At 33.7% G+C, this 24179-nt stretch overlaps 1 protein-coding gene across 1 annotated transcript; it reads left to right on the forward strand.

The window, feature by feature from the left end:
- The first annotated feature begins 8369 nt into the window (after positions 1 to 8369).
- LOC113501663 lies at positions 8370 to 24134 on the forward strand. The gene is made up of 6 exons (XM_026882840.1): positions 8370 to 8620; positions 21119 to 21285; positions 21637 to 21840; positions 22494 to 22636; positions 23112 to 23231; positions 23985 to 24134. The coding sequence occupies exons 1-6, from the start codon at positions 8593 to 8595 to the stop codon at positions 24040 to 24042; spliced, it is 720 nt and encodes a 239-aa protein (XP_026738641.1). The 5' UTR covers positions 8370 to 8592; the 3' UTR covers positions 24043 to 24134.
- The last annotated feature ends 45 nt before the right edge of the window (positions 24135 to 24179 follow it).

Here is a 24179-nt window from a genome sequence, read left to right on the forward strand (position 1 = left end):
TAATAATATTTTACAAAATCAGATATATTGAAACTAAGAAACATCCGTTCACAATTTTTTTAATCTATTTTATATTGTGTTGTGTTAGTCACTGGAATCCTACCGCAAATCGATTCGTGTTCCAGCCAGCAATATATTACGTACAGTACTACAGTTACCTTGTGTGGTCAGAACAGGACACTAGCAGAAATTGCTAAAAGAGAGATTGTCAAAGGCAAAAAAAAAGTGTGACAATCTGTTTTTACAATCAATGGAAATGTATGATATTGATTTCTAGTAAAGTCAAAGTCCGCTTAAATCCTGTATTATATTGTCTTCTTATCGTATGGTTGACGTACAACAAACATTACACCCTTGTGTCAGTTTTCAACCGCCCGTAGGCCTCTGCATCTCTGACATGCCCCTTACTGCATCCTTTATAAGTTTCTTCGAATGCTGCCGGTTGGGAAGGTAATATTCTAAGGAGAAAAAGAACCATTTTATCTGTAGTAACAATATATAATTAATTAATTAATTAAATAACTGCATACGTAATGTGCAATCCACTCGTAATCATTGCACCATTTTGTGCAATAAAATATTAAAGTAATTTAAGTGAGTTATTACACAATGGTCATATGCATAATGCTAGTATAATAATGCCAGCCTGTAGATATACGTCCCACAGCTGGGCACAGGCCTTTCCTCGTATAGGGAGGGGTTGAGTATTTATCACCACGCTATCTCACGGCGGGTTCGTGATTTCAGATTCCAGTATTTGGAATCCAGGTTTCCTCACGATGTTTTCGTGAATTTTTGAATACCTATTTAAGAAAAGGCATATTAATTTGTAAAAATCTCGTGTATACACATCCATGCATAGGACCGCAAGGCCATCACGTCAGCGTGCTAGTTGTATACGTTAATCTAAATCTTTTGTATTTAGGTGGGTAAGTACGGATGGGGTTAAAGTATCTACGGTAAAGATTAAGACGAATAAACAAATACATAGTTTTACACAAGAAGGTAAGTTTTACGTGTGTACCTCTAGGTGATGATTTATTTACAATGGCAACCCACTATGAAAATCATAGCCGTATACAGAACTATAAAACATGTCTAAACTGAAGCGGTATTTGGCCCCTTCAGAATCAACTGCAAACAGCCAATATAAACATTAAAAAAGAACGAATGGATTAAAGACTCGTTTTGTTATATACTGTGTTAAGGCCTACATCGACTATTGTGTACATGTACCTATATCCATTGCCTATGGAGTAATATAGTCGCAGTTGTGCCTTCCGTCCTAGCCTTGTAATCCGTACCTAATTATAGGGGCTGGTAGGTTCTTGACAATTATTACCTTAATGCGTTTCCTGTATAGTGACTAGGTACAGAAAACCTTTACCTTTAGATACTAGACAAAACGCTTTAATTAGTTATATTTAAAAAAAAAACAGAGTTTATATTTTTTGGAATGGAATGTGAGTACTGAGTGGTCGTTCGATTGGATGTGACTTTGAATTTCGGAAAATGTTCATAGAAGTACCTACCTGTCTCTAGTTTTAGTTAGAGATTTTTATAGGTACAATTGAGTTAAATTAATTTCTAAAATCGCTTGTTAACTATCGCTAATCACATTTAACTATCTTTTAAAGTTGGTAAGAAAATATTAAATCAATCATTATAAACAGCTTCACCCGGAGTGCATTTAAACAATTATTTATGTACAGTAATACATAACACAAGCCATATTTAGACTAAACGAAATTGCAAATAAACCTAAATGCTTGTAGGTATTATGTTCACCTTTCTAAACTAAATTGGATTATACAGCGTGGGATTAAACCACAAAATCTAATTTAGAATACGTCTGGCTAGGAAGAAAAAGAGATATGCCAAATTTTCCATAAAAATAGGACGGAGCCATGAAAAATTCAATTGAATAAAAAATATTAGAATGAATACAAGAATGGAAATCGTTATTGATTTATCTGATGCATATATGTAAGTCATGTTATAAGAAGGTGCAATTAAAATGATAATCTAAATGTCAGTCAGTACATCACTGTGCTACAGCACCTAAGTACCTAATTTGTGATTTTAGAAACAGTTTGCTTCGCTTGATGCCGTATCGTCCTTCACTTCATCCTCGAAATGCAATTTAAACTTGTGTGGTTGACTGAGTATCATCAATCATAAAGGCAATGTGCCAAGTCCTCGGATTGCGTACAAACATTATTAAGTTAGATGCACATTCACTAAATTGACAGGACAAAGTATGCATTGAAAATTGTTAATTAAGTAGGTACCTAACACCTATATTTAATATTACCCACGCTAATCAACAATTCTTCATACTAAAACTGATAAAATCTTGCCTGAGAATCCTTTGTCTCCAGTTTCCAAAACTTTTATTACTTTTTAGGTTTTTAACGTATGAGTAAGGCAGTTACATAAAGACAGGGTTGTCAGGCGTCCGGATAAAGACATAGTAAGGCATTCTTATTGCCTGTCCGGCCAAACTTAATTGTGTTCGGCTAGTCCGTATTTTGTTACTCTGACTTGACATTCGATTTTATGTAAATTTATTTAGAATTAAATAACATTTACCTATGTTTTCACAGAGTATTTCTGTCGTACCGATATTACCCATTACCACTCAAAACCTTCTATGTAGGGAATCTTTGACTTTGTTTGACGACCTAGCAACCCTACTTGAAGGCGGATGGGAGTCTATTACCTCCTTGCAGTTGTGGAAGAGAGATACCGTTCTTCGCGGTGTAGAGCTAGCCGCAAGATCTAAAAGGAGTAGATATTTCTACGTTACGTCACATATAATTAGTTATCATTACATACGATGCATTAACGCGAGGTCCTCGTTTTAAAACAGGGACAGGCCGGATACTCATTGAAAGGGTTTTTGAAGGGGTTTTTTTAAGCGCTTCAAGAAAAAACCCTATGACATATGTTACACCTTCGAACGGATTACTGTAACCCTGTTCCGAACAGGTTACCCTTTACTACCCTGTAACACTGTAACAGGGTAACCCACTCCAACCTAAGACAATGCAATATGCACTCTTTATCATAGACATTAGTTTGAAAATAGTATAACCACGAGCGCACGTGACATCTTACCGCCCAGCGGCGCCATTGTTGTATTTACCGAGCGACTTGTAAACATAGAATAAAAATCATTGTGGATATGATCTTACAGTTTAATTTTGCTTGTCGCACTTTTCAAACGTTGTGATATATATTTTTCGTGTCTATACTTGTAGACCAGGGTCGATAATTTTTAAAACCAAAAAAAAAATAGTAGGATGAAACCCATTAGAAAAGGAGGGGAATATTATAAAAATATAAGGAAAAATAATTTACGGGTGATCTGAGGTCGGGAAGGGGGTGGGAGTGACGTTTGAAGAGTAAAAAACGGTTTTTATCGATTTCCGGCAAAACTAAAATTCGTATCGAAAAAAGTCAAATGGCAAAGTTCTAAAAGAAAAAGATCTAAAACTTTTGTGTTTACATTTTTTTCACAGAACCTCAAAATTTATGTGAAAAATCTAAAAAACCAAGATTGTGGATTTTTATTTTTATCTTTTACCAAAAATTTATTTTTGTAACGAAATTTGGTGAAAACTTACTTTTTTGTGTCCCAAATACGCTGTAATTTATTTGATTAAAAACATTTATTTTTTCACCTTATTTTTGAATTAATATAAAAAAACACTCTAATTTTCAATCGAGAATTCACCCGTCAAATCTTCTCAGAAAATGCAAAAAATGAAAAAAAACTTGTACTTATTCGATTTTTTTTTAAATTATTATAAATAATTTCATCTAAAAAATTTGATCTCATTTTGTGTTCAATAGACCAATAATCGAGGAAGGTTTTAGGCTAGGTATATAAAATTACGCTGCAACTAATAGGAGCGAAGATTTAATGGAAAATGTGGCAAATACGGGGAAAAATATTAATCTTCGAGGGCTTTCGTTCAAAAATTCCTAACTTATATCTTCTAACCACGCGGACGAAGTCGCAGGCAACAGCTACTTACCTATATGACGTTTCGCGCGTAGGTAGTTTGTCCGAGAGGCGCGAGTCGCGGCGCGACGCGTCGGCGATAGAAGAAAATCAGCTGTAGTCTTAGTAAAGCAATGAGGGGCCGCTAGGGTGCAAGTATGCAGCTCAAGTTTAGTGGGTAATTCAGGGTAACACGAATAAAAGCCTTTCGTGAAGGTAACCACTTCAAAGGGTTAAGTTATTGAAGGGGTTAACCCCTTCACGTGGTTACCATAATGAAGGTGTTAACCATTTCGCTGGGTTTCGAGGATGTAACCCGAACAAAAGGTAACACTGCGATATGAGTTACCCCGTGTACGGGTTACCCTGTCAAACGGCTTAACTCTAAAGTGGGGTTGTCCGGTCCCTGTTTTAAAACAAACCTCAATTACATACTTTATTTTATTTACTCATTGTACTCATTGCGGTCAAGTTTACCTACTCTTCTGTCAGAATTTGTTTAAAACATTTAGCAATTAAGTAAAATATTTCCACTTAGGTAATACACTCGGTCGACCCATCCAACTTGTATGAATAGTTAAGTAGAGATAGGAGTGTCAATACAATATTTGATATTTTATTATTCAATAGGAATACTTAAGTAGGTACACAACATATATATTGTATGTGTACCTAAATGTAAGTTTGGTGTTATAATACATTCAGATGCTTTGCGCGCTAAACAAGTTCAAATCAACCTTTCTTTTCTTTTTTTACGGGTCTTGGATTAAGGAATTTAATCCTTGAGGAACATGTCGCGCTCAGTGGGTTTGGCGTGGTGACCTCAACCACTCAGCAACCTGTGCAGAGTGTGCAGTCCTTCCCAGACTAGAAAAACCACTTGGTTGTCTCCGCGAGCTTGAGGGGACGTTTTCTAGATTGTTGATCTACCATACACGTGGGTGAGGGTTTTTGCCCTAAAACAAAACTTTTTGTAAACCCTTTTTTACGCTCTTACGTCGTACACGTACCACGTCACAATATCTCATTGCAATGAATCCCGGATACGACTAATTCATGTTTTTGTATAATGAGTAGATTATATCTACCTCTTCAAAAAGTCATTATGTGTACCCAAAGTAAAAAGAACAAATAAAAACATGTTTATACTTCGCAAAGCATTGCGCAGCTGCACGACTGTTTGTATGTTTGATTTATCAGAATAGGTACTAAAAAGTTTAGATTATAGAAAAAATATATAAACTTACAGAAATCGATACCTACACTATTAACTAAATTCTGATTGTTTTAAATTTGATATCAATGTATTGTGTTCAAATATCGAACGAAAGTCTGGCCTTACGCAAACCTCGATTCTTTTTTTTATTCTTTTTTAAATCAAATATTGACTACAATAACATTAAGCATTCGACCATGAAACTGTTTGATTAGATCTATCAGTACAGATTTTAATTTCTTATTATTGAATAGTACCTACATAATAATAACACAGACACACGGTAATAATATAAAATAGAGTTCAAGTTCAGTTGGTTGTTCACTAAAATGATTTTTTTGTTTTGTCACTGTCCAAGTAACATTCTTAGTTACTCTTATTGTTAGTAAATTACCTAAGTACTGATACTTAAAATAAAACACGTCAGAAATTTGTGAATCCAATTAAAAATTATGTATCCAACAAAAACATTTTCAGATAATACATAAAATTATCGTGTCACGGTGTACCTAATGATTCTCATGAATTCTGTGGGGTATTTAAATTGGGTATATCTTAGAATCGGACATCATTTAGATCTTATCCTCGCAAAATAAAGTTCACTGGGTCAGCTGGTATGTGTATAAAAATATTGTAAAAAGCAAATATACTCGTACTGTGCCATTGAAGAAAAATCTATCGTGCTCGTTTTAATTACTTAAATAACTTAGAAACTTAAATTGCACTAAGAGCATCATAATTAACTATGCTCAGTACTTAAAACAATAGCTGCGTGATAAAAGATAATCATCATAAACACGACACAGTTTATAAAGAACGAAATTAAAATATTCAGCTGATATTAATCCGACGCATTATAAATACAGGTAGGTGCTTTATTTGATAACCTGTAAGATGATTATGTTATTTAATTCCATATTACATGGTTTACGACATAATCTGCGCAAGCGGTATTAAAAGTAAACGAGTGTTGAAATGTTAATCCTTACGAGAGTTTTCGCTGACTCTCCGAGTCAGAAAAATTAGTAGAAGTAGGTACTGAGTAGAGAAAGTAGTTCAAAAAGTACCGAAATATTTTGAAAATGCTATGAAAATGCTCCATTGGTTTTGCTGATTTAAAAGGAGACAATGTTGATGTGTTTTGTCAATTTTCCCAAAAAAAAACCGACTTCAAATGAAATGGTGATGATGTTCCATTCCATCTGTGATCATAATTCTAAGATTTACAACACACTTTTTCCATCTTTCCGTTAGATCATCCACTATTGATGCCATTTTATTATACGTACCACAATTAAGTTGTAAAATCATTCCCATCTTATAATTTCCCCTTCCTTGTTAAGTATTGCCGGCTAATTAGACTGTACGGAAAGTTTGTTTTTACGACCACACAGGCGCGGCGCCGTGATTTTTGCAATAAAGTGCAGCTACGAATAGTTTTTCTTACAATAGTGGAGATGGATAATTATTATTATGCATGAAACTCGTAAAATATAAAAGCCGTAATGTTTTATTCAACAGCAGTTATTAATTGTATTTAACATTGCTGAACCTGGGAAAATATGACTAAGGATCGTAAAAATATTTTGAATTTTAGTTTTTGACAAAAAGATATAAAGGATCTTGCATTGTATTCCTGCAAGAATACCTACGTTGCCTAATTACTGTTGTAATATTCAATTGTCTATTTTGATTTTTAAATTTTGACGATTTCGTTCAAGAATGGCCGCGGCGTAAAGTCAAACAGCCAAAAATTTAATTTTTCCGATCGATTTAGCCGATTATCGATTTGCTTCCCAGATAATACACTACAAATGAATAGAGACCTCTATTTATTATTCATGTTAAATTGAATAGTTATTTCTACTGGGCTATTGTTCATACACAGGATATTGTATACAAGTTTAACACAAGGCGAGCTAATTGTTAGAGTTTCCGCTTATTTGTGCAACGATGCGTTTTGCAATCTAAGGGTCTACTACCTTCGTATCAAGTAAGACTGTTGCTGATGTGAAAGAGAGACGGCGCTCTACATCGTGTTGTCTGTCTCTTTCTAACAGCTACTGCAGTCTTTACTTCTAGAGGCGGTGGTAGGCTCTCGTTTCGCACAACGCATGCGCTTTGAACATAAATTAAGTGTTCATTAAACAGGATGATTAAATCCATTAACAATGTATTGTAAACTATAACAATTTGGTTTCGTATTATTACCGTTGTCTAACTAAACTGGGTTTGGAAATGAGATTATCAATGTATCATTCATATATTAGCAAAAATATATAATGTTTTGTAACCATTATCACTTTTTTCTGGTTTCCTTGTAACACCTCGACGAGTTCGAAAACAAGAGTACGTCGAGGTAACCCCTAATAGACAATAAACTGAATACGAGAACCTTTTTAAACACGCAATTTTTTTTTTAAATTAATGGCGAAGAAAACTTTACGTACACTTTTAAACTATTCTTAGTAGGTATAGAACAAGTTAGCTGCATAAATACTCCATACAGTTACAGATCTTTCTCAACACCCTGTCCCTGGTTACGTAAATGCCTGTAATAGTAATTCCTGCTTCGATTATACCAACGTAACACATAGTTTAGAGTGGCCAGCCTTTTACATGCTAAATAACTAGGTATTAACAACAACCAGCGTAACGAGACCCCTCGGGTGTCGCGTGGAAAGTGTGGAAACGAACTGGTTCCGGATAAATAAGTGATCTTTACTTTTTCTATGTAATGTACTAAAGAGGTTTTAAATGGCCTGACTGAAATGTGTATGGCACGGCCTACTTAGTGATTAAAATGCTTTTTATAGACGAAAGTGTATTTTTATTCTTTTTTACGAATTATTTTGATCGCACGCAGTAACAGAATAGAATCGGCGTTATAGATGAATTTCTTATCTTTTTTTAAATAATGACAGGTCTGCAACATAGCTATTACCGACTAGTCTAGAAATGTCTAGCCAGTTGTAATTTATGTAATAAGAGACCGAATTCAATATAAGTATTAGTTTCATTCATATCACATTCAAGTCTATGATTATTGAGCGAGAGTAACTCTAAACCTACTACATAACACCAATTTGATAGATTTAATCAAACCCTATGACCCAAATGTTATCCGCGTTCCGGAAAATCAAGGTGAGTGGCTGAATGGTAAGCGCCTTCGCCGAAGGAAAATGCTGGCAGCATTCGTGAATCGAACGCGTACCGGAACGCACAGGGCGACTTTTAAAAATAAAAATTTGGTTCGAAATTCGACTGCTTCGTTTTGTCTGTGGATATCAGTGAGGCGGGAAAGTTGTAAAGTTATAAAAATGACGATTTACAGTAAAATTGTACAAATTATTTTAGTTAGTGTGTGATGTTCGCAAAGGATATTTATACCGAAGGTTTGTTTGTATTCAATTTTTTATTTTATCAAAAATTTAAAGTGTACCTAATAATGTTTTGTATGTTATTAGGTATGTATCGGGTAATTTTACATTTTTTATTAATTACAAAGAAAGCATGTTTTGAGACCATATTTAATCCTTTATGTAAACAGCCGGTTTTGTAAGATAAAAATAAATAACCTTTTAAATAACAACATTCATTTTGTTACTTCATGGGTCTTTATCCGTGACTAACGTTAAAGCGACACAGTTTTTAATGAACAAACAATTAAAAAATTATAATCGGAGTCTATAAATATATATTTTGATGTTTCTTGTCTTTGCCGCAAGTTATTCAATGAATAATTTTGTATTAACTAAAAAAATGTAGGCCACTCAAAAACGGTACATAATAAAATCATCAAAACGTATTTTAATATTTCGTTTTAAAATACTCGTGAAAAGTTTTTTCTGCTGCTCTTTATTATTGGAGTAGATAAAATTTTTTATGGGGTTTCACAACTAAACGGTTGAAACTGGGCCTTTTTACTAAGACACAATGGCCGGTACCTCTGTCGTCAGTCTGCATCTCAAGAACCGAAATAGCTAGAGAGTTGATGTTCACACAGGTGATTATTTTTGTTATTTTTAAGGGTACCCATCCAAAACTTTGTTTCTATAAGTGTCGCGTCTTGCGCTTGACCTAATATTTATTGTTTCATTTGAGAATAATATTCTTCTAATTTCTATACCTAAATATGTATTATTATGACTAGCTGAAGTTTGTGAGGTCGTGTAAAAGCAGTTTTAAAGACTACCCTCAGTCTCAAAACTATCTTTTCAGATTATTCACATTATTTGCCTATGTATTAACCCGAACAATACTTCTCAACAAAGTCGGCACGAGCAGCACAGCTAGGTTACGTATAAAATATACATCCATGCATGTCCTCTTTTTAAGTAATGTTTATTCCGTAATTAACGGACTCTGCGCACATTTCGAGAACATATTGTAGAATCAATTTTAATTTATATTAAAAACTTATGAAATATTTATTATAACCCACTTATTTCTTAACCACAAACATTTGCAACGGCAAGTTCTCAATTTTATTGTGTGCCCTTTTTTTGACCCCGTATCGTATATGTATCATTATTATGCATGAATATTGACTGTTATTGAAATGTCGTGCAGACGGGATTAGTAAGCCAGACTAGATTACCTACTCTATCAAAATCTACTATTACCGAGGTGTGCCGAACGTTTTCACAATCGTGGTGCGAATGAATTATTATTATTAAAGTTCAGGAGAGTCGTGTCCAGCAACACTATACTGTTACCGCGGTTTTAATTGTAATGTCTTATAAAAGCTATGGTTAGGGAGGAATATGTAAACGGAACAGGCAAACACTGGATCTACCACGTCCTTAAGTTAAAGTTACGGTTAAGTTACTACGGCCGTTCTACGGTTGTGGAAGCGTGACAGCGCTATACATGTTGTAGAACGGCATCTCTCTTCCACACCCACATTAATATTAGTTTAAGACGTGGGTTCCTACTCTCGTTTGGTAACACAATATTCAAAGTACACAGCAAAACATGAAGGTCGTATCCTTTTAAGTGTATTGTCATGTTTGCTCTGACATTCAAAGGTTTTCAGAATTTACCAATATCCTGTATGCATTCACCATAACTGTTTGCTCCCGCAAGCCGTTGACGTTAGTCAAAAAAACAGTACAAGGCATGTATCCTCAAGCATTAAGTCATCATTTGGTCGTTAGTGTTATAAAGGCAGTGTAAAAATGTTTTTTTTGCTCAAGTGTGACGATGCCGAAGTCAGTCGACTTATCAGCTCTACCAAGGCTGTACCTGGCTTTATAAAGTCCTGAGTGCTTGTTGGTATTTAAAGGTTAAAGCAACTTACTTGGATTTTGTGTAAGTAATGTGTCTAGGGTGTAAAGTATGGTAATGTTCATAAGTTGTAAGTTTATTTTAATATTTAACTGTATATTTTTAGAAATTTTATACCTGTAGTAATATCATTGTATTTAGTAACTAATTTATAAGCAATTCTCCATCTTTTTCATTTACTTCTGGCCAGTCTGTAGTAGTAGTATGTAATAAGTATCACTAATTATGTATATGGTGGACAATAAAGTATATTCCGATCGTCTAATGTAATTTAACTATTTTCTTAGCCATGAGCAAGGAAGTACCCTACTTTCATTATTTTACTCACCTGAATTGGGTTTTAAATAGTCTTAATTTACATCAAACTTATGTGTATAGAATTTATGCATGGTAAAGATGTTTTTAGGCTATTTCGTCCAATCCAAAGACAGAATACAGTCAAGCGATGTGCCAAGAATAAACAATTAGGTACCTACTTTTAAATAATAAAAATACCATTTTATTTTTATTAAGCTCCAATTTTAAGGCTTGCAAAAGTAGTATGAATATTAATATACGTTTTCGTGTCAATCGCGTTTTATTTCAATATGTATTGTAAATATCATAAGATGTATTTTTAAATTTTCAAGAATTTGAAAGACAGCTAAAATTTGTAAAATCCAAGGAGTCCATGTTTGGATGTTCGTTTGTCATTTATTTACGTAACTCACAAAATACAAATAATTTAGTACAAACTAAAATAACAGATGAAACCTTTTATGGTATGTATTTCAATACAATAATGGGAGTGGTGCTTAAATTATCGCAAAAAACGGCCAAGAGCAAATTGGTCTCAAGATACTCAGGGTTTCGTACAATAAGGCTAAAGAAAAACTAATTATTATCAGAAATAAGTCATTGTCATTATCAAATTTTTAAGTGCTGTACACAGTATACGTGTCGGTGTAGCCCATCTTACTCTATTCTGTGCAATCTCCTTCCTTTTATGGTATGTTGACTATTGTTGACACAAGGGTCAAAATATAAGGTAAACATTAGTCACCTATCAAATTTAAGACCATACTTCCAGATGAGTAGTGATTATTTCCAATGTTTATTTTTAGCGGCATCAGAAATACATCCGTGACAATGTCGATTACCAGCTATCACGGTTCATGAGCTACAAACTGGTGACAAATGGACGGGCAAATGGAGAAACAGTGAAACCTTAGCAAGCGTTTTATCCCTCGGGTACTGAACCTTTAAAAGTATTTTTTGTGCCTGCCTACTTATTCAGAGCTTTACCAATTACTTCATACGCCCCTGACACCGGCTTAGAATAAAAAACTAAGGTATCATTTATCTAAAACATTTGACACATAAGAAAACTGAAATGTACGTATTATACAGAGTAAGTATAGCTAGGCTATGAATATGTTAAGCTTTTATAAACATTGTCATTTAAAATATGATAATGTAGTATGTGTCATGATCAGAAACGACAGGTTTACTTATAAATTGCTACATCACATTGTAAGCATGTGTGTTACAGCTCTCCTGCGCAGTAACTTCTTAGTTCTCCTTACGTGTATTGATATCAAAACGACAATTTCCTCTTACTAAGAAGACTTTAAAAAGTACCAAGGTCAACTGGACGAATGGATATAATAACTAGCTAGGTAGTATAGAAATAACTGTTCATGCTTCTTACAAACTTAAATACTGAGAAAAAATGAGATCATTTTCCATTTATCCCTCACGCAAGTTAATTATTGATTAATGCCTAATTATAAAAGGATCTTCTTCTCGAAGGATTGTTCCATAATTCTTGCAATCTTCAATATAGCCCCATATTCCATGCATCTATAGAATACTGGGTTACACCTGTATTCGCTTCCGTCTTGAACACTTGATACAAAACCAGTATTACAACTTGTAGTATACGGTTTATACAATCCTGTGATATCATAAAATGTGTGTAGATGTTACTAGTCTCATGAAGTAATAATGAATAGTGAAAACAGTATACTACTAACTGTAATTTAAATATAACTTAACCTTCTTCACTTTTTCGTGTGTTTGAATTGAACGATAATTAATAATAATGTTGATGACGTAACTTAAAAAAGATTTGCCCGTAAAGAGGGCAAAAAATCCTATCGATGTGAGAAGAGTCTTTAACAACACTCGTGATTCTTGGAACAATGCGTAAATACCAAACGGTAGTTAATCACGTAATTATTTTATGTAATCGCGAAAATCGTGACCTCACGTACGTTCGGTTATTGGACAAAAAGAGCAAGCAGGCATTTAATATTTCACGGTATTCCAAACTCAAAGATTTAACACGAGAATTCAAAATTTGGCAGGACCTGCAGAAAATCAATTAACATCAGCAAATAGCGAATTTATGTACATATCCAGCTAGCGACCTTATTAGGTGCACGTGCGTTGGCTCTCACTTTTCAAGGCAAAGGGTTCACTAACCGTACGGGTTAACTATTATACTACAATTAGATACTGCAAATCGATATCAATTTATAATAATAAACTAATTTTGTTAATGTTTTGTTGATGATGCACTTAGGCGTACAGACTCTTATGAACAAAACTAGGTTCAAAACAATGAAGAAATGTTTTTTTCTGCTTTTTCTCTAGATTTTTTTTTATTTTCTTCCTTTTATATAAATACATAGCTTGTCATTATTGGTTTATTAACATGGCTTCAATGCATGTTCGCAAATTTTGTGTTAAAGTGTTTTGTGTTAAATCTTACATTAAAGTGTTTAGAAGTTAGTTGAGTGTAAATATTTGTTTCTAATCTGGATATTTGTGCATTATGATGTTAAAACATGGTTAGACAACTTACGAATACAATCAAATTCATGTCTAGGCAATTTTATGTTTCTATCTAACAATTTTAGTACATATTTATACCAAGCAGGTAAAACTGCGTATTCTTATATTACACTTGGAAAATACACCATCGTAATTTGTCTTTATTATGATCTCGCAGCAATTTTATAGTAGGTATATCATTAGTAGATGTGACGGTTGTCTGTATCACATGAGGCTGACAAGGTTCAAGGTTATAGTGGTTGCGTGTTACATCTAGTCATTAATGATGTTCCAAGATATTCTACGGTTTAACCTGCAACACAATTGCGCTGTTTATTAGATCAGATTTCACCTTCTTGACTTTGTTCTGTATGCATTTTGTTTTGAATAAGATAATTAAAAAAAAAGCTGGCGTAAGAAAGAATGAAACCATTAAAAACGTTTATAAATGTTATGTTAACGTTTATGTTCACTTATGCAGATATCACCTTAGAAGACTTAATAAGTAATGGTATAAACTTCTAGGTAGGAAACTACAAAAGAAAAGAAAGATGCCATGATGTCTCGTGATCAAAATTACCAGTTGTGTGAGCTATTACCGGCGGTGCATGTCGCGTAAAACAATCAAATCGTCATGCTTACATGCCACGGTAGCTACATGACCGAGCTCACGTTTGTAATTTGTACACGCATTGGACAAAGATTACCAACTCCTTATAAAACATACTTGATTCTAACACCTCGAAAGCCAAATGTAAATCGAACTACAAAGAGCGCTTAGCCGCGATCAATTCAATGTTAGCAAATAGTTACTGTACTCCGTTTAATACCAAGCAAGCGGGTTGGGTTATCGATTAGATCTGCATTACCTAATATTGTGTACTAAGGATAATAGAACCTTTATACAGGCCCTTAGTCGTAAAGGTTGCTTTAATGCCTTTCTGTTTCATGACTTGATTATGTTGGCTTTGCGCCTTTTGATTAGTATGGAGCCTGTAAGCAATAACAAAGGTGTAATATAATTTACGATGCATTTTATTGGCTGATTTCACTTTTCATGTTAACTTTAGATCTAAATTTATTGATATATTATGGTAAACATTTTTATGTGTCAATTCTTATACTTTGGCATTACTATTAACAACTACTATTGACAAGTCAATTTAAATATTCATAGATTTTTTTCATGTTACAGTTCTTATGGCGAAATAGTACTTGACATCTTTATTAAAATCTTGTAATTACTAACTTAGTTGTAATTAACTTTTTGATAATTTGATATGTCGTACAAACAGATAGCTAATGATAAAAATCTTAAATTGATTGGTTTGAAAACTGAAAGTTCAATTATCAGACATCAATGAAAAGTAACCTTCATTGTAAAAAGATCTAAATTATAGTGCATATTTATATATTTATTTATTTAATACAATATGGAAGACTAACAGCTAAACAAATCTGGAATAGCTATAATTCAGTTTACAGAAAGCCAATTATAAGTCTTCACTTTTAGAAACAACGTGGTTTATATAAATGTGAACACACACGTCTGCAGTAATCTACTTAAAAACACAAAAGTAGGTAAATATATATATTTGTATTATTCCAAAATATATTATATTTATATTATAAACAGATTCAGTAAGTAGTTACCTGCAGGTGCAAACGCAAAAACATTTCCGCGGTTAAAGTTCGTTGATGGGAAGTTTTTGTTATAAAAATATGAATCCGCCTGTCATTTCAAAAAATAAGTACCTATGTACAGGTAGAATGACCGAGAATACTTGAGTATACTTCAAACACTTTATTTCACCTGTACAAGTACGGATTTCATTCCTCATTTTCAAGTATAAACTAATTGTTTCGAAACATTAGAAATTAATTTAAAGTATAAAAAGTAGCCTTGGTAATTGTTTACCAAGCCGCCACCGTTGACTGGACAAAAATGTGCTCACATTACACAATTTACAGTTTATATTAAGAAATGAAAACCTGACGTCCCCGAGATAAATGCAAGAGGGAAACGGTAGACAATGTTGAAATGTTAAACAAGCCTACATAATAAGATAATGAACCGAAATGGAAAAAACCTCATCTTTGTTGGTCACAGAGGCAAATTCAATTACAGATAATCAGTTGAAAATTAACTGAATTACATACCCAAGAAAACATTGTTTCCGATACTCGTTAACTTCAATAAGAAAATGTATAAATCACCAGAACAATATGGTAATGTCTACTTCGCCATGAGAAACCCTATTATAATGCCACGCTTATGGAGACAATCATGAAACAATAGATGAGAACTGACTGGTTTTTGTCTATTTATAAAATAAGTAAAAAAACAATAAACAATGAAATTATCTACACGAATGTTTGAATTTAACAAACTTTTTTAAATTTTTATATGCACTTTGGTAAATATAGAGGTATTCGAACTCTTCTTTCGCTAAGAGAGTCTACATTTAATGGTTTGCTTGTTGCATACAGTGCTTAAGTCATATATCAAGTTACAATGTCTGATGCAACAAGTTACCTTACTGTTAGCTAATCTTATCAATACTTTTACTTCTGGAAACCAACAATTATCGTTCAAAAACTAAGTACACAAGCCCATACTTTCGCCGTCCTTTAATCTTATTTCACCAGCTTCACATTCTTGCCACAATTACGATTAAGTATCTTTACACAGCCACGCAATCTACTTTAGGGTTTATTTTTTGGTTTTATTATTTTGTCAAAACATCTGTTGTAACTTGTAACGCTGTCGGCGTTCGACGTGAAGCAATAACATTACAGATTTGAGGTAGACTGTTAGCCCCTCCAGCCAAGTGATTTAAATCTAATAATAACAAATCAGTTTAGTCCGTCAGACAGATTTCCAAAAAATATTGAATATTTATTTTGTCCAATACCGTATTGTGACGAGAACCAACAGAATAAGCACGTTGAAAATAAATACACCGTGATTTTTTAGTCGTCTTACAAAAGCATCTCCCAGTTCATGTATCCAATGACTAGAACACGTTCATGATAAAAAAATAGGTATTTATGAGATTTTAATAAATTTAAAATGCATTTTTTATTCAATATTATGATGCAATTCGTGGTGCATTTTTATTTTAACAGGATGTTTCAGATTTTTCATGTTTTATTTTTCTTCGTACCTATTATCTTAGTTGAAGATAAAAAAATAATAATCGCGCCTTGAGGTATTTTATGTCGGACACATGAACTGGGCTACTTTTGTAAGACGACTAAAAATCATATCACATTTGAGCTATTTCTACTCATGTAAACGATTGTAGAAGTATCACTTTGCTGATCTATTTGACATTAGAATACATTGAAACTCTACTAAGAAATTAATAAATTAAATGAAAGCATTAATATCCTATTCGTTTTCTATAATTAAATTTAAATAACAAGGTAAGGTTAAGGGTAACTAATCAATCAATATTTTGTAAGTTGCTAATGACATAATTTCAAACACTTGTCAGTTGTAAGTGTTATTTTTACAAAAGCTAAGGTAAAACGACGAAATAAATGTACTAGACTGTTTATTATGGTCATCAAAACATTAAGAATATAATAAAAAGTACTATTGTTGCCTCCAGACGTCCAGTTTTTTTTTAATCTTGTTCACTTTATCTTAAGAAACAGAGTTATGTACGTGCTGGCATTTAAAAAATAGTCGCTTGTAAGTTGTGACATTACCTTGTAAGTTCTGTTTTTATTTTCGCTCGTAAAATGAGTACGTTGTTTTATTTATTCTTTTTCACAATAAATACCAATATAAGTAAAACAAAGCCATATAGGTACCGTGTATCTTGTATTTTTTTCTCTTTATCACTATTTACGCAAATAGTTTTTTGTGTTTTACATTTGCTTTTCTGTAAAAATGCTGGTTGATGCTAGGTTTTTATTGAGTACACCTTTAAATTTTTTATCTCGATCTTTTTAGTATTTACGTAAGACCTAATCTTTTTGTGTATGCCAGTTAATATTCAACCAGTACCGACTAGTTACTAAACCTTGATCTACTTGAGAACCACTTAACTTAGGCGTTCTCAAAATAAATAACAAATACAGACTATTTGAGACCAACATGCTGAGTAATTATTATGGTGACCCTCAATTTAAGCTATAAGGTCTTACTCGAAAATGCGTGATTCTACAAAAAACAGATTATCTTAATGTCAACGTATAAACCTTTTTCTTTCGGTGTTTAAACGATTTGAATCGGTTACAGACCTTTTTTAATCCTTTGGCTATGGCTATCCCTGGGCTATGAATCAGATTTTTAATCTCATTATATTTCCCCATAGTATTTATCTATTGGATGAAAAAACCTTAATTGTATGCAAGAAATGTCCTACTAAAATCCTTTTGTTTAGTTTGGCTATACCAACCAAATATTATAATTATGTCCTACATCATAAGTTCAACATTACCTAATATTGACCACATATCTTCATACATCTAACGGACGTACAGATTCAATGTCAGGAATTAACAATCCACATACCGAGTTACGCAAGACACAATGACATGTCAGACGAGGTGGTAAATATTTAGCGTGACTTATTAGCAGAGCCCAATGCCCATGTACAGTGACTTTACAGTATTATTTTTCAATACACTTGTAGAGGTCAACGGTTCACTCAGAAATGTTTAAATAAATAGTTAATGTAGCATTTATTTGAACACTGAAAAGACATCAACGCGCCGTTTGTATTTTTTAAATGTGTTACGATATTTTGTAATTTCGGTTTTTTTGAGGCTTTTTTTATTTTATCTTAAGTCAAATACAATCCAGAAGTGAGTAGTATGAATTTTTCTTCGAATTTTCTAGACTTAGTAGTTTGGGTAAATCCTACATATTATCAACGCGAAAGTTTGTAAGACCGAAGGATGTTTGTTACTCTTTATTATCTTTATACCTAGACTAACACATAGGACAGTTTTTATCCCGATTCGTTCCCGTAGAATCATATTCGATTTGTAGCAGGTGGAGCCGCTGACAATAGCTAGTATTAGGGAATAAAAACGTTGAACGAAATACAAAATAAATACAGATATTTATTTGTGTCACGTCATTAAAATGACTAAAACACCTTTAAATACCTTGCAATTACTACTGCAGTTAGGCTAAGGACGCTTAAACCGGTATTTAAAATCAACCATCAACCTACAATCAGGTAATTTGATACTTTTGGTACTGAAGTCTATCTAATGTACTAAAATAGGTATGTTTAGGTACATATTGTATATACCTAAAGTAATCGTAGAAGGATTTTCTGTAGCAAGTGTAAAATGTATGAATTCCAGAAACTTTACATATTTACATTTCTAACTCACCTTCTTGGATTCACTCTAAAATTTCTAATGGATATCGCAATCGCAATCTGAAACAGGTTTTAACATAATAAAAAATCCGACATAACAATTAATTAAATATGTAAATTGAAACAGCTGATTCGGTAACTGGTTTTGGTACTAAATGAGTTCATTGACTGTAAATATAGTTCCTTTTGATTTTTAACTTTTCAAGTTCATATTATAAACCTCATTTGTACTTAGAGTATTTTAGAGGCGATATTCCAAATAATGTGTCACAGTAGGGTAAAAACTGGGGAGCATTCTTGGGTTTTGCATCATGATATTCCGCAAATACTTCGTAATTGCAATTAACGTACAAACTACAATTTAATCACATAGTTACCTAAAGATGTATGATTAGTAGATACGTACGTACACACGCAGGGTACGTATGTGATTCATAACTATAACTTACTATTTAAAATAAAAACGTAATTCTCCTTAAAAAAATATTAATGAATTTGGATCACTATTGATTTCTATGATGTAAATAATGTTGTAACAAACTTGACACCTATTATTGGTCATCAAACGATGACCGTTCGACGTCTTTGATTAAATCTGCAACTCGTAGTTTATCCACTATACTTTCACTCTAAATCTATAATATACAGGCTAACTTGTTTCCAGCTGCAATGATTTCAGCAATCTTCTAGCAGTGACGGTTGTTCATAATTAATTCTGTTGCTTCACTAATCTAATAGTCAGGCTATTCACACTACACGATTTATTATTCCTTTCTAGCCATTGACACATTTTATATTTTATTATAGTTCCGTACAGGTAATTTATGTCTACTAGACATATTAAATGCATTGAAGTATAATTATACGAAGTTGGTTAATAGGGTTATTTTTAATTTAACTATTTATTTCACTTTGAATTGATCAGTTCAATTGATAATTAAGTTCTGGCTTGAACTAATATATCAGCAGATGTACTAAAACACATGTAGTATATGAAGTCTCTACTTTTATTTACTAGCATTAAATTTAACAAAAACTTGAAATTACATTTTTCTTCTACACTCAAGCACTTTAAAGTAACAAGGTTCCTTAAATTACACACTTAACTTCAGCAAGGTAAAGTTCCTCGAAAACAAACAAAATAAAAACCTCAACAAGAAGTGAGATAACAAAAATATGTTTGCCATTAGCTCAGGGTCACGATACTATTGAACTTGGCGTTACGTCATTGGATGCGAGATTAAGGTTCTTACGCGTTTATGTCCGCATCAATTATGAGTGTTACATCAATCGTTGTCATAATTCAATGTTCGTCGAACATTTTATTGCACTCTAAACTAGAATAAAAACTAGTTATTATAGATATTTATTTTGTAAAACATTAGTCGGAAAATGCAAAAAGGTAGATACTGAGGCCCCATTTTTCTTTTTCAGTGCCATTTAACCATTTTATAATAAAAAGGTATATTAATTCTTCTTATTTATTATAGGTATGTTTTTTACATTTTCGGATACCAGTTTCAGTACTTGTTATGAAGAGACGCTCTTTGCATTTTAGGATATCGTTTTTACTCATATTTATAAATGTAAATTGATTCTATTATCTACCTTACACTTCTATCTTACACTCTACAGGTTATACACATCATAAAAGGTCAGTAACTTTAAGTCAGTAATAAGGGACCCTAATCCCTTAATTTTAATAAACTGTGAATAATTACTACTTACTTGCCCATTAATTCACACTTAGATAAAACATTTGAACACGATAATCAGGGCATTAAATTACGATTTCCAAATACCATTAAGGTGTTTTAGCATAATTTGCATTTTATGTAGTAATTTCGTTAATTGTTATTGCAGGGAAAGCGACAATTGCCCATAAAACCTATTTCTGACACTTATGTTTTTTTATTGTCTATTTTGCGGCTGCAAATTATAAGTAATTGTAGAAGTAGTCAAGAAAAGAACTGGATGTCTGCTATTACCTTTTGCGGTAAGACTGTTGTAACTGTGGAAACAACACGGCGCCCTATACCTTCTTAAAAACTTCTTAACACTTCTTAAAAATTGAAACAATAATTCCTCTATCACACACAATAAAATTTAGAAAAACTCGGACTGAGAATTGTAATCAATGATCTCTCCTTGAAAGTAGGATTTCCATATCCCATTTTTCCACCGGCAATTTTGTCATAAACGTAGCTTAGAACTCTCTTGATTTTGCCATCAATGCTCAATTTCATTCGAATTCCCTGATAGTTAGTGAACATTCAGTCACTTCGATTCTCCTCGTTTAAAAAAACATGTCTATGAACATTATAATCCGTTTAATCTGCGTCAAACTTATAACACCCCCGTTTTTGGGTCGGACTTTAATATAGTGTTGTACCGGAAATAGATTGCCGTGCATCTAAAAAGATCATTAATTGATTGCAGAGAGTATGGCGGAGGCGGTGGAAGGTGGTGCAGCCCTCGCTTGGCGGGTCCTGGCAACGCTCGAAGGAGGCTCGCTACTCCTGGCGTCTTCTGCTCTCCTGGTATATAGTGTTCGTAACAAGATTACCAAGAAAACTAGAACGTGGAAGGACATACGGCGCGTCTTGGTAAGTACAATTCATGTTTTATGGTTATCGCGGGTCCGCTATGTCTGCACTATCATTTGTTAAGGTTAGCTAATCTGCCATATGTAGATGATACCTTATTGTCTGTCTGCTGTTTCAAATCTTATTTGAAATGAAATATTAATTTGGGTTCAGGATGCAAAGCAATTTATATTCTTCACTTTCTTTTGAAGGTGTACACCACCCCATAAAGTAATATTATTTAAAGTTCCCGTGTATTGAAATGTCATACTTCTACGATTGCAACAATATCATATAGCTATTATAAGTAGTCACTAAAAGAAAAATATGTGTAAACTAAATATTTCTTACATTTCATATGCTTAATAACAGGTAACAAACACGACTAACCTATTAGGAAGAGCAATAAAGACAAAACTGGAAGAGCGAGGCTGTATCGTTGAGGTTCATAATGAAGCCAGCAGAGAAAGAGGCGCTATCGTGGATGCGATAGTTATAGTCGGTGCTGAACCCAAGACTGACGGCCTGGATGGCATGGCTACCCTCGTGACGGAAGATGTTTATGACAATTTGAAGGTAAATGAGGAATTGAAATTGAATTTTCCCCTACAGAGAGCCTTCGACGTACTTCAGGGACTATCAGAAGTTTTGGGGGGGAGCAGTGGAGAAGAAAAGAAGGCATACCGGTTGTGGCTCTTTCGTGTCAGCAGTCATAGCTACCAAATTTTCCTTTATGGAAAATTTTCGTTAACCAACTCCTATTACTGACCTTATGTACGTAGCCTTACGGGATAATCAGAGCGTGTAATCTAAAAATTTAATAGATTTTTACTAAGTATTAAAAATTTGTGTTGAAGGGCAATATTTCCTGTCTCTGAATACTTTCTGCAAGAGTTAACTTTGCTAGTTAACAAAATAAGGTAGTTGGCCTTATTTTGTTAACTAGAAAACTTTAAACTTAATTGCATTCACGGAAAATAGCGAATGACAGGAAGTGTCTTAATTTATCTTCAAAATCGCTCTTTACGACGTACCTTACTTATTTTGTAGCTATATCTAAAAGTTTAGAGTATTCTTACTCTTTAGGTGCGTAACGTCTCGCTTTCACGACTGCAGCAGTCATTTTAAGAAGGAGAGTTATTGATGCAGATAAGATAAGACCCTCCAGTGAGATTTTATCTACAGCACAAACTTTAGAGTATACTTAAGTAGTGTTATTCCCCGGCCAGCTGCTGGAGTCCCTGTCGCGTCGCGTCCGCGGCGGCGGGCGGCTGGCGTGGGCGTGCGCGGGCGCGGCGCCGCGGCCCTACAGCTGCGCCGGCGCGGCCTTCGACACGGTGCTGCGGGCCAGCCTGCAGCATGTGGCCAAAATGTAAGACCTACCTGTAACCTACACATCTACTATCATTACTCTAATTCTCCACTCTTGACACCGCCGCCGCTCCTGATTTAGAACTCCATTTGACTCCGAAACCAGTCGAGCGATCCCGATATACCTAGACGCTTGATGAATTCTCTGCCAATCTTAAACCAAGGTCCCTTGACTCATTTTATATAGTCGCAAAATGTGGTTGACAGGTTACGTTCTGAGAGAGCGAAAAAAAGAGCAAAATTTACTTTATCCTTATATGGCCTAATGTGGCCATTTTACCTAAATAAAGAAGAAAACCAAAAAGCATTATGCTGTCCACGCAAAATTATTATCGGTTAGTGACGACGAGAGTTGAGTTACTTTCTTATTATGTAGTATTTCTATAAACAGAAGTGTTATTAAATAATTACTCTGGTTTATTCAAAAACGTTGTAAGAACACAATAAAGAGCTAATAAGGTATGTGTTTGTTCCAGGTCTCAGTGTGAGCCCATCTGGGTAGGTCGATGTGGGGGCGCGGAGGCCGCGGCGGGGCGCGTGGTGGAGGCCCTGCTCGCGCGCCCGCACGCGCCACACGCGACCAGCTACACTGTCAGGTGAGACACTGGCCCACACTCGAGGGTAAGAGACTTCAAATAGGATAAAACTCCATAGTCTGTCAGAAAGATTTCCAAAAAATGTAGAATAAGTATTTTTCATTTCATCACAGCATTTAAAAAGTTAAAAAGCACAAGTTTGGTAAAAAGCATGTGGGTCTAAAGACATCACTAGCTAGTAAAAAGAGCACTGGTAAGTGACGTCAGACGTCATACCCTATTAGGACAAGTAACTATGATCCATTTGTTTAGATTCTTAAAAATGTTATTTATTATAAGATTGTTTACCTTAAATTCGTCGACTTCATTTTTTTTATATCTTTGAGGGAATCCTGACATACAAACAAATGCAAAATAAATAACCGAATGATTTACATATATCAGCGGTATATTCGATTTAAACTTTTTTTTTCGTTCTATTTTTTGACTGAGTTTTCAAACAAAACACACGCCAAGAGTTTATTTTTTTAAGCACTTAAACAAATGGATTTCATTTACAATTTCAGTTTACAATGAACGTGTAAAAAAATAACCACAGCTATACATTTTTGAACAGTGTTTTAATATAACACGATCGATTTCAAAGCACATGTATTTAAACCCAGGCACCGTTGACTACGGCTTTGGCTTAGTTTTTAACACTTTTATAATAAGTTTTACCAAGCGAAAGGCCGAACTGGGCTTAAAAATACCCCACACTCATATGGTCATGTTGAATGTTTCTGGCAACACTATTTTTTTTTTCTTTTACAGAAACGCCGTTCACCGAGTTGGAGAATGTCTTTGCAGATGGTTTAAAATAATAACGTGATATTTCTACCTCTTCATCGTGTATATTTTATAAAAACTCTTTCAAGATATTAATCAAGTGGTATTGTAATATATTTTTTATGAATAAATTATTTTAAGATGTGCTCTTTTTTCTTTGTCCCCACAAATTATAATAAA

The sequence above is a fragment of the Trichoplusia ni genome, chromosome 16 (genome assembly GCF_003590095.1).
Source record: "Trichoplusia ni isolate ovarian cell line Hi5 chromosome 16, tn1, whole genome shotgun sequence".
In the NCBI taxonomy this organism is placed as follows: Eukaryota; Metazoa; Arthropoda; class Insecta; order Lepidoptera; family Noctuidae; genus Trichoplusia; species Trichoplusia ni.